Source organism: Furipterus horrens, unplaced genomic scaffold (genome assembly GCF_987537825.1).
Source record: "Furipterus horrens unplaced genomic scaffold, mFurHor1.1.pri manual_scaffold_11, whole genome shotgun sequence".
Taxonomy (NCBI): Eukaryota; Metazoa; Chordata; class Mammalia; order Chiroptera; family Furipteridae; genus Furipterus; species Furipterus horrens.
The window spans coordinates 56,683-71,094 of NW_028327181.1; the positions used below are offsets into that span (position 1 = coordinate 56,683).

A 14,412-nucleotide genomic window follows, 5' to 3' on the forward strand; every position below is an offset into this window, starting at 1 on the left:
AGACCTGAGAAAACCTTCCCTCCCCTTCTCTGATACACTTTTGGCTGTTTTCTTGTCCTTGGCTCCTCACCTCACAAACCCACAAGCCAACACCACTCAGCTACTGTGCCCTAGGCCCTAAAATATGCTTCCATGATATAATGACTATTTCAAGCCAATTATCCTGAAAGATACTTTCTGTATTTGCTTTTAGAAAAAAGAGAAGGCAGGGGGAAACAAATAACAACTCTGAGTGCATCGATTGGTTGCCTCTCACACACCCCTGACGAGGGACCTGGCCCACAAACCATGTGTGGGCCCTAAATGGGCCTCTCTGGTTGGAAGATCAGTGAGGGCTTTCACATAGAGGTGGCGCCACGGAGACTGAGCCTTGAATGTTTTCAGTCACATGAACACAATTTGCATAATCCCACTTGTGTGCTGCTGGAACATGCCAGAAGGGCCCAGTGTCGCTTGTGAAACATTTCCTCTAAAACGCATAAACATCCTGAATGGCAAGTCAACATCACACCTGGCCACTTTGGGGGACATGATGCACAACACCTGCATGGGAGACAGGATAGGGTTTGTTCTGAGTTTTGGACATAAATTAGGAAAATTCATTCCATTTAGTAGGGTGTGGCAATCAGAGGTATCACTATTGACGTGATTTTGGCCTTCCTTCCTTCCGACCAAAATTCTGTGCCTGAGAGAAACAGGTAAAGGGATGACACGAGACGGGGCGCCAGCTCTAATTTACTCTCAACTCTGCATAATACATATTTATCTCTACAGACCTCAGCCTTTTTCTACTTTTGCTTTTTTAAGTCAATATTTGAATACTGAAAGATGGGTGCTCTGCAGGAACAATGACTATAAAAGAATGTCTCTGCTGGAAGTGAATACTGTACCTTCTGTTCAGGCATGTGGTTTGGTGATGAGGGTGGTAATGCCAGGGTTCCCAGGATTTCATGGCGGAGTAAACGTGGAGGAAAACACAGCCACAATGGCAGAGCTCAGTGGCTATCAGCTGAGGTGTGTCCACTCCGGGTACCTCCGTGTCTCCTCACTCAGGCACTGGCCTCCACCCATCCCAGTTCTCACTCACCCCTCATTCTCAACATCCTACAGACAACTACCCAAAACTGCCTACTATACCTGTCTCCCCTACTATCCTGTAAGCAAGGTGGGCACAACCCTCACTCTGTTCCCAATGCATCACACAAGCTGCCTAGAGGAGACAATCGCAACTGTCAAACTCACCTGTACCAGGCAATCACATGTAGAGGGACATGTAACATACATGGCCCATAGTGCCCTGTCAGCATCAGCACAGCCACTCGCACCGCCAGGATGTTCCTTGTTATACTGTGATCATTACATAAAGGGCAAATGGCTAACATGTCCCCTGTGATGAGGCTTACGAAATGGACACATAAGAAACAATGCAGATATCCATCAGCAGCCTGTGACACACAGGTTGATGTGCTCATGTTGTGAAATGCTCGCTGAGGACCAACAGCAAGAAGATGACGACACACAGGTACAGAATACAATTAGTGAAGTGAATAAAAATCAGGCATTCAAAACATTCAACTTTAATTGTATTAAACATACAGTGTACTATGCAAACATCATGAATTACAACCTGAGGAGGGAATGCACCCACCCCACCCTCCTGGACCACCACATGGCCTCTCGGCAACAGCCCCACAGGCCCTAAAGACTCGGGACGCTGCCCATGCCTGGTTCACCAAGTTACCTGTGTGGGAATCTGGCCTGTGACAGGACAGGTGGAAGGGTGGCCGGCACTAGAACATTCTCCTTTGCCTACAAAGGCCTTCCCTGCCCACAACATGCTTAGGAGCCAGGCCCTACGATCTAGCACTGCCTCCATGTAACATACCCACCTTCCACTTCTCAACTCATGAACGTTTCTGAAATGCTTCCTCCAACATTGGGAGCTGACAACCAATCTATCCAAACAAATCATGAGCCAAGGACCCCACAACGCTTATCAGTGGAAACACCAGAGAACATGGGGAAGGGAACCTCCTTTTTCCATCACAATCAGGCTCTGTAACTTGTGTTGAGCGGTCAAACATCCACATCTGCTGCCCTGAGGCACCGGCCTGGCTCAGAGGGGAGGCTCAGCCCAGGGTGCCCTCCGAAAGCTCAAGAAGCATCCTGGCCACCCAGAACGCATCGCCAGATTCCTGACTGTCGGACCACTGCGCCTGCAAAGCCAACACAGCATCACATGCACAGGAGGCCTCTGACGGCTCCCCCTCCCACCACACACCGGCCCCACACTGCCCGCCCCTTGGATCCCCTTCTGGTAACATCAGCCTCGAGGGCTCCACAGCCCATGTTCACTGTGGCCCCTGAACCAGGACTTAGGAAGGAAACCTGTGTTACCCACTAGGAAGCCTCACCTGGCTGGATGGAGGGGGCTCACTCAGCTCCACGGCAGGCACAGGGCCAGGGAAGGTGGAAGGGACAGTTGCCAGCTCCGGAACGCTACAAAAGGGACACATCAAAACAGGCCTCTCTCAGGGGGCACCATGTTACACGTTACACTCCGTGTGGAACGTGCCCTGAAGGTCTCTCTCTCTGCACCGCAAGCCCCTCCAAATGCCACATGCTTAGAAACAGCTTCCTCCCTCAGGGCCCCAAGGTATGCAGGGCACTGGAGGGGCCCAAGGAACACCCAAACACAGGGCCTGGCAGGTCAGAGTCCGTCAGAGCAGGCTCACAGAAAGGAAATGTGAAGGAAAGGAGGCTACATTGAAGGGACAGGCCTGCAGGGTGAAGGACACCAGAGGACCTTAGGACCTAAACAGAAGGAGCAACATGGACAGGAGGGGAGGTGACTGACAACTATGGCTCCTAGGGACGACTGTCCAGTAGTTCCTTCCAAAGGCAATCACACACATACCCTGTGACCCAGCCGCTCCATTCCTAGGTGTATGTAGACAGCAGACACAAAATGTGCTGATGCACATACAACACACATTTGAAAATGGTTGCCACTGCCCAAACCCAAGGCTCCCAAATGCCCTACAGTTGATGCGTCAACACACCCTAATCCACCCACAGCCACCATGGGACCTGACAATGAGAGCACATGGCGGCAACAGGGCAAAGCCAGTAGACAGGACAGGTAGAATAAGCCACACAATATATATACCACATGATTTCATTTATATCAGATTCTAGTAAATGCAAGTGCAGAAAACAGGGCCTTGGTCATGCACGTGGCAGGGGAAGACTTGTATTATCTATGCGTGCTGGTTTCGCAGCTCACAATGTAGGGGCACCAAATAGTCCCTGTAAAAAGTTTCAATATGTAAGTACGTAAGGGCTTTAACTGTTCTTTCTAAGAAGTAGCAAGGACTTGCTAAAAGGCCTTGGAAAAAGGAATGTAAGAAGGAGTCTTATAGCAATTAGTGATTTACAAGCTAAAAGGACTTCAGCCTCTATCACCTCCCATTTGCTTGCTTGTGTCTGGTTTATAACATTTGTGAAGGTTGTGCTTTGCAGAATGTCTAGCCCTTTGAAAATAAATTGCTTCACAGGGAGTTCGTCCCTGGCTGAAGAGCTATACTGCCATCGAAGATAACCTTTAGCCTTGTGAACTTCTGTTCCTGTTACTGCCAAGACACCCCTGCAGTCCTGCCCAGCCCCCTCTTCCTAAGGCTGTTCCCCGCCAAAGAAGAAACAAAGAGACTGCACCAGTATAAAAACCCAGCATTTAGACTCCATTGGAGGTTGGAGCATGTTAGAGACCAGCTCAGGGTCTGCCCAACTCCTGGCCATCATTAAAAATCCTTTGCTTAACTTTATACACCGCTTCAGAGTGTTCCATCTCGCCTATGTAGCCATAACAACAACAGAGACAATCCATCCGTATAGTCAACATTTTCCATCTGGCTACTCCATAAGGAGCAGAGTCTGAGACTTCAGGGACTGTACCCCTCTCTCTCATGTCCCCCTGCCATTCTGCCCTCACTGGACACCTGGCCGACATCTGCAAGATTACAGAGACCCAAGCCCTAGGGTCACGCTCAGATTCCCCCTCCAGCAGAGGACCCCGTCACACTCCTCTGTCCCTCCCATCTGCTGCCTCCTATGCCACTATCCCAGCCCCACGGCCACAGTGCACGCCACCCAGGCTGCCCATGGTCCTCTCAAGCCCCTTGAAAATAGATATTTTGGATATAAAACCAGGATCTTTATCATGCTCAGACACTCTTAAACAGCCTTTCTATGGAACAAAGAAGATTCTAGAAAGAGGGTGATAAGGAACAGGGCAATCTCAAGGGAGAGGCCTGCCTGCCCAACATCCCCAGGACAGACATCCATGCCTACTCTCAGGCTTCCATGTGTTATTCTGTCTGAAGTGAAACAACCCTCTTCTTTTTTATAGATGCATGCTCAGGATGGGGTCTCTTGTCGTTCCCAAAAACCTGTAAGCAAAGAACTTCATCGTTACCATAGGGGCTGGGGTGGGGTGTGCAAGCTCACCTCTGGGGAGGGACAAATTCCGGAGCCTGTTGGGGGGGCCGTGTCACCAGGAAGCTCCCCGCCTGTCCTTCTGCCTGCCCAATGCTGGTGCTGAAATCCTCCTCCACGTATGTCCTCTGGGGGTCTCTGCCCGGTGCATCCGTGAAACCTAGACAGGAGCAAAGCCTACAACCTGATGTGGAAAGGACGAGCCTGGCTCACGTGCAGCACAACCAGGATGCGTAAGCCAGGAGTGTCCGGCCCGGCTGCCCCCAGCTGCAGCCTCCCTCTCACAACAACGACCAGCCTCAACTGTTCACCTCATCAGCCCTTTCAGGCTTCCAGAAAACAAAAGGGGGGGCACATTATGATTTCTCATTCCAGACCTCCTCACACCATCCCCACCCAAAAGACTCAGCCCCCAAATCTGCCCCAGCCCCCACTGCCATGTGGCAAATACACTTCTAGGTCATTTTCACCTTTCACCTCAGGTGTCACCAAGACTTCACTGAGGTACAAGGTGCCACCCCCTCACCTTGCCCCTTTCTCTTCTTAAATTGTTTCACAGGAATCTGTCAGAATATCTCTTAGGCTCATAGACAACTTTCGAGGTCTAAAGACACTTAGGAGTCCCATGAGCTGAGCAGGAGCTGCCCTCAGCTGGCCTGGGGGTGGCACCAGGCCGGGCGGGCCTGACGTCAGACCCACAACAAGCAAGCGGCCCTGGCTGGATTCAGGTGCAAAGCCCTGGCCCTTCCAACACCTCTCTATGCTCCCAGAGACCCCAATAGTTGCAGCTTCTGGTACAGAAACTCATGGTCCCTGTGGAGCAGACTCACCTGTGGGGCTGGCCTCCACCACAGTGGTGACAGGCACGGCCATGGAAGCATCTGCAGGGCGTTTCATGAACTCCATCCCAGGACTGCGGACAAGCAGTTCCGTCTGAAAGGAAACGTCCCCAGAGGATGCCAGCGCAAGGGGCTTCGGCCATGACTTGGGGCCAGCAGAAGAACGGTCTGGCGTGTCACTGCACGCAGCCTGCACGTCGAGGCCAGGGTGACGGCAGACGGCAAGGACAGCATCAGGACCATGGCAGCGCCCCTCCTGGTACATCTCACCGCCCGGCAGAGACCTGGGAGACACCACGAACACTGTTTCTCGGTGGACAGAGAACCACTCAGGCCAGGGCTGTCACTGAAGGCACAGGGACCACCACCCCCTAATCCCAAAAGCTTCACTGCCCTCCCTGTGGCTGCAAACGTTCCGGAGACACTTAGAAACACCACTGTGAGAAACCTAAGGGCCACCAGCAGTTCGTCTGCAAGGACCTTCAGTGAAGCGTCCTCCACAATACGGAAAGCGGGGACCGCTCAGCAAGAGCCTGCTGGTCGGCGGCAGGTGATAACACCATTAACGATCCTTGTTCCACAAGTGCTCCCGGTGTCTCAGGTGATGCTCTTGGGCTTTTGTCAACAGCCCCACCCCCAGGGACCTTCCTAACAGCCCACACGGCCGTCCTGCAGCTCCCGCTTCACTCGGGCAGCGCTGCCTGTCACCAACTCTGCAGGACACACGCCGCACAGAACACCGGAGGCGACCAGCCGTGAGAGCCGGGTGCGCCTGGAGGCGGTACGTTTGCGTATCTTTCTTTCGGTGTGTGTCTTACCCACTCTCCACAACACACGTGTAGCCACACTCCTGTGAACAAGTGCGGGGCCCCTGACCTGGGCTCCCGGCCGCAGGCTCCGCCACCCCTGGGGCCACGGCTGGCGTCACGGCTGGCGTCCCCGTGCCCACCCCAGGCCTGGTCTCCTCCTGAAAGGAGGGGGCTGAACAGGGAGAAGGTCCCCAGCCTGAGGGGACGACGGTACCTGGCAGTCAGTGGTCTTGCCGTGGTCTCGTCCCCAGAAAAGTCGGAAGCCAGGGACAGAGGCTCCCACGGCCCTTGCGGGGCCACCGGGGACCGTGCGTGCCCGTTCTCCTCGCCTCCTGTGGGAAGCCGACCAGATGGGACGGGAGGTGGGACGAAGCTCCGGTTCCAGCCTCCGTCCCAGCAGGTGATCAGGGGCCCCGCTGGCTGGAAAAGGCTGGAACCAGCGAGTCATCCCAGGACTCTCTGTCCCCCACACCCTGGCGCTGGGCCCCCTTCCCAAAGGGACCTGACTTCCGGCCCCGGCCACACAGAGGCCTCGAAACTCAAAACGGTGGCGGCAGCTTTACCCGACCCTCAGCCTCAACGTCCGCGCTCCCATCGGGGCCCTCGGGCCACTCACCTGACCACGGAGGCCGCTGCACACGCCCGAGGCCGGGCTGGCGTGAGGGCTGCTGGGGGTCCGCGGCCGCGTCCCCCGCCGGCTCCGCGCGCTGCAGCTGTCCGACCCTCCGGCGCCGCCGGTTGTTGGCGAACCAGTTGTACACCTGCTCCGAGGTCAGGCCGGTCTCCGCGGCCAGGGTGTCCTGCGGGGAACAGCGACCCTCGAGCCCCGCTTCGGCCCACGCAGCACTGTCGCTCGGGGCTGCGGTGGGGCGGAGGGAGAGCAGCGGCCAGGCCACCTACAGGGGAGCCCTCGCGCCGAGACCCGCCGACGGCCACCCAGAGCCGGAAGCCTCGGGACGGACGTGCGGATGCGGACACGCCGCGTCCGCAACCAACCACGGCCGACAGAAAGCACGCACCCGACCCTTCCTCAGCGGCCGGCACAAAACTCTGCTGTCACAGTAGGCGGGGCAATCATCGGAGGGCCCTTCGGATTGGACGGGGAATAAGTCAAAGGGGTGGGGGGCGAAAAATCATAGAGATAGCCCTGCCGATTGGATGTCGGAAAAGCGGGCGGGCCAATCGCAGCAGAGCTGAGAGGAGCGGACGGAGCTGGGCGGGACTCACAGCTACAGCCCCGCTGCTTGGGCGGGAAACAGCGGGTGGGCGAACATTAGCACCGGAAGTGGCACAGCGCCCTCTTGGGAGACCTTTCCTAAAGCGAAGGACCACATTTCTGAGCCGCGACAAACTCCCTCCCGCCACGTGGTCGCGCCGCTTCTCTGCGGGCGGCAGCCTCGGGGCTCCGGCCTCAGCGCCTAGTGGGCTACACCGGCATCTGACTCTCCTTCACGAAGGCAGGCACGCAACACCCTCCCCCGGGGACCCCGTGCCAGGCGACAGCATCTCTTGAAGCCACACGTGACCTCACGTGAGAAAACGAAGCCCTGCACGTGTGCAGGCTGGACCGTCATGGGCTGCCAGACAACAATCTCCAGTCCCCAAAGGAGTTCAAGGAAACCTGCAGACCGCCAGCGCCCTGGCAAGCCGGACCACGGGGCAGGCATGGCGGATGGGCCACCTAAGGACGGGGTGGCACGTGAGGGTGGAGATCGAACAGGGGCACGGCTGCCTGGCCTAACTCGCTTGGGCTCTTACCCGCTGGGCCTTGCTGGGGTTGATGCTCACACTCGAGGCGAAGTCCTGCAACTTCTGGCGAACCTCTCGAGGGAAGTGCCTGCTCTTCAGACCCTCAGGGCAGAGGGACGGGGGTGGCGGGTTCCTGGGGGACGGCAGTAGGGAGGTGTTACACATCCCTTCCCCTGAAGACTCCCCAAGTGCTGCAGACCATTAGGCGCTTCCTCTCATCACACTCACTGCTCCTTGGACCTCTCTGCTGGGGCCCATGCCCCCAAGGAGGAAGGGGTTCACCCGGCAGGCACTGCGCTCCACACATTCACAAACGTCTCGCCACTCAGTGAGATGCCAGTGCTGATGAATGGCCAAAAAACTGTCAAAGCTGGATGGTCAGGAGATTGAGGTTGGTTATGCATCACTATTGTGTAAATTTTAATTTTTGCAAAATAAAAGTGACATATAAACAAATAGTACCTGTCTATACAGAACTGATATCCAAACACCAACTGAATAAATCCCCATGGACATCAAAAACACATCCCTCCCACTCATCCCAAAGCCCAAAAGGAGCTTTATCTCCCACACTCCAAATCTTCCCCAGCCCCCACCCTGTGCACGTTGATGAGAGACCACCCTCCTGCCACTCCAGCCCAAAACACTGCATTTCGACTTTATTCGTCCTTTCCTCTCCCAATACATTCAAGCCATCAGCAAATCCTCCAAAATCTATCTTCACACAGCCCTTTCTTATTCCACTACCAGTGAATCCAAGAACCTCCTGCCTCTGCTGCTCAACTGACCATTTGCTGTAACTCCAATGTCACTCCCTCCTTATGCCTGAGGTCCACTTGCTGAGGTTTCTCCTCCAAGGAGTGCACAGGTCTGCACATCAGCCCCTCCCCACAGCAAAGAACAGTGTGTCATAGTCCACCTATGAAGACCTTGCCTGGCATACCTCACTCTGAATTAGGGAATGTGCTCTGTTTCCTTGACTACTATGTATCATCCACACCCAAGGTCAGCTCCCCACCAATTAGGAGCCTCTTCACAAACACCATCCACTCGTCCCAAACCATATTGTTTGCTGACCTGCATTCTGGCAGGCCGTCCGTATCCATACGGAGGGACCTGACTACATCCCCAAAGACCCCAAGGCTCATTAACGCTTGGGCTTAAGGGCATAGCTCATTCGATTGGGTGGGAAGCATGAAAAATATCCTCTCTGGTACGAAAGGAATCCATCTTTTCTGATAACCAGGCCCCACAGCTCAGGAGTCGCAGCAATTACGCTACGAGGAGCCCAGTGTCCCTGCAGAGCAGCAGGGGACACCCAAGAACAAAGGCTGCGTGGCCTCACTGTCTGGGCTGGAATCCTGGCTTTAACTTGGTCAGATGTGTAACCTAGGCAGGTCACTAACTTTTCTTTACCTTGGTTTCCTCCTCCATGAATGGTGACAACGGTAACATGAACTACTAGTAGTAATGCTTCTTAGTGCTGATTATGGTCATGGTGGTAATTATTATGTATAAAATGTACTTAGTATCTCCTGGGCCACACAATCTTCTAAGCACCCTCTTTGTTTAAGCTCTAGAACAGCGGTTCTCAACCTGTGGGTCACAACCTCTTCGGGGGTTGAATTACCCTTTCACAGGGGTCACCTAAGACCATCAGAAAACACATATATATTTACATATTGTCTTTGTGATTAATCACACTATGCTTTAATTATATTCAATTTGTAACAATAAAAATATATCCTGCATATCAGATATTTACATTACAATTCATAACAGCAGCAAAATTACAGTTATGAAGTGGCAACAAAAATAACTTTATGGTTGGGGGTGACCACAACATGTGGAACTGTATTAAATGGTTGGGGCGTGAGAAAGGTTGAGAACTGCTGCTCTAAAACGTCCCACACCCCTGAGGGGCGGGGCTGGGACCGGAACCACCTGCGGAGCCTTACCTGAGGCACACGTGCTGGGCTGCTCACGCTACACGGACAGAGGGCAGTGAGGCCACACTACCCACCTGGGGCAGTAGCTCTTGCTGCAACTGGAATTCTCTGCCTGGGCTCTGGGAACCACTCCCTCCCCAACTGGCAAAGGTGGGAATGCACCCCCATGGCCAACTGTATCACGCACATTGGCTAATCATGAGCTTATTATCTTTTGACTGGGTGATTCAGCTGACTTTTCTTGCCCTAATCATCCTGCCTGTTTCTCCTAAGCCCTTCTGGATGGCACATCCCTCAGGACCCCTGGGGAACAAGCACAGATAAGGCCCAGTGACCTACCTCTTCCTACAGCGGAACTTTTGCACCGGGGTCAGTGTAGGCACACCCAGCCTCTTCATGGTCAGATGGTAGTGAACGTCATTCCAAAGCTGTACCAGCGCCTGGCTGCCTCCTGGCACATTGCACCCCTGCCAAGAAGAACCTGCTGAGACCCAACTGGCCACCATCACCCACCATGGAGCACTGCCATCTGACATGACCTGACCTGACCTGAGCCTCGGGAAGAGCTGTTCACTGATGTGCTGAGCAGTAAGGGCATGACCAGGCGGCCAGTGCTCTGATCTCCACTGGGTGCAGTGCTGTGTCCCCGGTGACCCAGCGGGCCACCATGACCATCAGCACTTCAACCCTCCCGAAAAGCACTAAAGTGAGTGCTGTCTCAGTCACTCCTCACAGGTGAGGCAAAGGGCAGGCACATGACTGGACGATGGTCACACGAGGCAGAGCTGTGGTGGGACCGCGCTGTCAGATTTGGGGTTTTAAAGCTTGACCCAAAACTTATGTGAAAGATTTTTTTTCTCCCTCCAGCAGGCTGGCTACTCAGTGCTCAGTGACAGCATTCTGAGATGAGCCAGAGGAAGCGGTCCTAGTCTGTTCACAGAACCAGACTCTGAAGATGACCAAGGACATCTGGCACTGGCCTCCTCGGACACTACACTCAGGGTGTGTCTTTGGCCTTGAACTCCAGTGTTCTCAGGACCCTCTTGGTGAGGGAGCCGCTGAGAACCAGAAAATACCCATGATGCTGGGCTGGGACTTGCAGTCTCCAGCCAGGACCAGCACCGGCCTTGAGCACAATTCTCAGCCACCCATGGGAACCTCATGGCCTCCAGGACATGGCCTGGGTGGGAGACGCCCTTTCTTCGTGTGGTGTGCCCACGATGACCTCTCAGGTCTCAGCTACATGCCATCTCCTCAGAGACATTCCTGGACCTTCCTGACAGATTTTCTCACCCCTTCCTGGGAGACTCCTCAACAGGGTCGCTCAGCATCTCATCAGGGATACTTTCATGGTGGTTATCACAAGTCTAATTCAGGGTTCCCTTGTTTCTTTACTTCATCCATTTATTTGGACACATTTAAAACACTGAGCACCTCCTATGTCCCAAGTGTTACACTGGGTCTCATCGGTTCTGTGATGAGAAAGGGGCGGCCCCTCCCTCCCAGAGCACACAGTACAGCGAGGGGAGGCAGAGGAAGCACGTACTGACAAAGAATTCCAATTACGGCCGGAAGGTGTCCGCGGATGGAATTTGGCGCTGCACTGGGGGATAAAGGGGGCACTACCTAGACATGATGACATTTCTTTTTCTTTTAATATATATTTTTAAGTGCTTTTAGACAGGAAGGGAGAGTGAGAAATATCGATTCAAGAGACAGGCATGGATCTGTTACCTCATATATGCGTCTGGAGAGCAGATCATACCCACCTGGACCTGGCATCAAACCCACAACCCAGGCATGTGCCCTGAATGAGAATCAAACCCACAACCTTTCTGTCATGGGATGATGCTCCAACCAACTGAGCCACACTGGCCAGGGCTACACAGGTGACATTTAAAGCAGGAACCAGAAAGGTGGCAAATCACCAGCCTGGAACAAAGAAATATCTAGGAACAACAAGAAAGCCATCATGGCTGCTGTGGAAAAGGCGGGGACAGAGTGTGGAGTCACGCGTGGAGAGCGGGCAGGCTCAGATCCCCGGGCCTGAGGCCACTACCCTGGCGCACACACGGTCCCATGTGCAGTTTTACGAGACAGACGTGGGGGCTGGACGACACCCCACGGCTGGGAGGGGAAGGAGTGGAAATACAAAAAACTGGGGAAACTAGTATCTTTAAAGTAAACTCAACATGAATTATGCATAGACATGCCCTCAAATCCCTTACTAAAGCCCACTAAGCTGTTTGTTTCTTGGAATTCAGAATTGCTCAGATTTCAGGAAGCAACACAGGCACATGGTATATATGATGTGTGCCTATGTAGTCTGGGGCAGGCAGCAGCCTCCAATCAAACATGCCAGTATTTAGACAGACGAATACACCAGTCATCTTATGTGGGTAAAGAAAGGTCCTGCTTGGCTGGTGTGCTTCAGGAGATTGAGTGCAGGCGTGCAAACCAAACGTTGCTGCTTTGATTACCAGGAGGGCCTGGGGTACTGGCCTGCCTGGTCCACAGCTGGGGTGTGTGGGAACTACCGATGTTTCCTTCACATAGCGATGTTTCTCTCCCTCTCTGTCTCCCTTCCTCCCACCTCCCTACAAATAAATAAATAAACAAATACATTGATAGATAAACAAATAAAACCTTTACATTAAGACCACAGCCCTGACCGGTGTAGCTCACTTGGTTGGCTGCATTCCTCAAAACAAAAGGTCACCGGTTCCATTCACAGTCACAGCACATGCCTGGGTTCCATCCCTGGTCTGCCTGCATATGAGAAGCAACCAGCTGATGCTGCTCTCCCTCTCCCTCTCCCTCTCCCCCTCTCTCTCTCCCCCCTCACCCATCCCCCTTCTCTAAATAGGAATACATTAAATCTTTCTTGAAAAAAAAAAAACAAAAACAAAAAAACCATAAATTCCTTCACATCAATACAGGCCAGTTTTTGATGCCAAATGACTTGAGGCCCCAGTACCACTGGATGGACGACAAAGATACTTTTGGTTTCGGAGTCCCTGACTGCATACCCCCAGCTACAGGACCGAGACCACGGGTCTGTCTTGACTACTGAGCTCGTCGATTGGGACGCCAGCCCTCCAAGTAAGGACCACCACTCAGTAAACATTTGAAAAATGGATCGTTTTTCCTCACATCACCCAGCCGTTTAGAACTCACTAAAGTGAGACTGGACCATCCTGGCTCACGTATAGCCCCTCTCCTCAGGCCCTTGCTGACTTCCAGGTATTCCACCTTCTTCAGGCTGCCCCTCTCTGCACCGCCCTCACTCCAGCCCAGTCCTACCTGCAACAGCCGGCGTGCGGCCTGGTGCTCCTGCTGCTGGGCCAGCATGCGGGCGCACACCAGGGCCACATCCTCGTTGTCCAGGAGGTACATGCGGAGCTGGCTGCCCAACACAGCTGTGACCAAGGGCTGCACCTGGGCAGGGTCGTCCTGGAGGTCCCGGCACAGCCTGCCAGCGAGGGTCACCAGCTCCTCCAGGGGGACACTGGGGCACCTGCTCCCCCTCAGCATCTTCAAGAAGCTCTGCATCCTGTGTTCACTTGTACCACTCTATAAACAAGGTGACGGTCATGACAATGGCCAGTGCTGACCACAGGCAGATTATAAGTCAGTCCTCACACCAACTCTGAGAGGCCCGTCCTGCCCACTGGCAATTGTAAGTTGGCAATAATGACAGGCACCTAAGAAAAAGCAGAAGGGACCAGAGGCCTGTGGCATTTCTTCTAAGTCCCCCCGCTGTCCACCCCTCCTGAGCAAGATGCTATCGCTCATTCCTCTGCACCTTCCCTCCATTCTCCAGGGGCCTGCACAAGAGTCCCACCCTGGGCGTCTAACCACCCCGTTTCCCCCTGTTCTCATACACAGTTATTAGGTTTGCTTTCTCTCGCCCTCTCCTCTGGACTCGGTGGGTCAGAGACCATGTGTGTGGGGTCAGCACACTTCCCAGCATCTGCGAGACGGATGCAAAAGCGTCTACCAGCCTTGAGAGCTGCCCTGTGCCGGCGCCGGGCAGAGGCCATTTACATTCCTGACAAGAGGAGCCATGGGGCCTGCAGGAGGCGGACAAGTCCCATGTGGTTTTAACTATTTTGACTTTGAAAACAACTCAAACTTCTGATTTGAAAAGCACCAAGCTGTAAAGATTGCCCTGATCACACAAATTTAAAAAAATACAAAACGAAACCACACACCCTCGCTTGGCCTCGCTGCGCCACTAATGGCGGAACTGCAGCTCCCGCCCCTTCACAGCCACATTCCGCAGCGGCGCTGACTGAGGCCTCGGGTAATTGGCCCCAGAGGGATGACCTCAGTGCCCAAGCGAAGATAACGGAGCCATTACACCCCAAGGCCCGCGCTTCTGAATTTTAAGGCTTTCTGAGGTTTTCTTTTGTGCGCACACCTATATTTTGAACAGCACGGACATACTGCTCATCCCACTAGTACCACAGACGTTTCCTGGCGCGCTGGCTTGATGCGGCAAAGCGTCCCATAAAAAGAGGGTCGGTCTGCCACTTGTTCAACTTTCCTGCCCCTGTGGATATTTAGGTA

At 53.8% G+C, this 14,412-nt stretch overlaps 1 protein-coding gene across 1 annotated transcript; it reads right to left on the reverse strand.

Moving 5' to 3' along the window:
• Window positions 1-1,605: 1,605 nt before the first annotated feature.
• Window positions 1,606-13,562, reverse strand: ANHX (anomalous homeobox). The gene is made up of 9 exons (XM_090291832.1): window positions 13,144-13,562; window positions 10,180-10,307; window positions 7,901-8,024; window positions 6,759-6,942; window positions 6,357-6,474; window positions 5,325-5,617; window positions 4,507-4,654; window positions 2,415-2,499; window positions 1,606-2,216 (listed from the first exon to the last, which is right to left on the reverse strand). Exons 1-9 carry the CDS (start codon window positions 13,390-13,392, stop codon window positions 2,130-2,132), a joined length of 1,416 nt encoding a protein of 471 aa, XP_090147958.1. The 5' UTR covers window positions 13,393-13,562; the 3' UTR covers window positions 1,606-2,129.
• Between the last annotated feature and the right edge of the window lie 850 nt (window positions 13,563-14,412).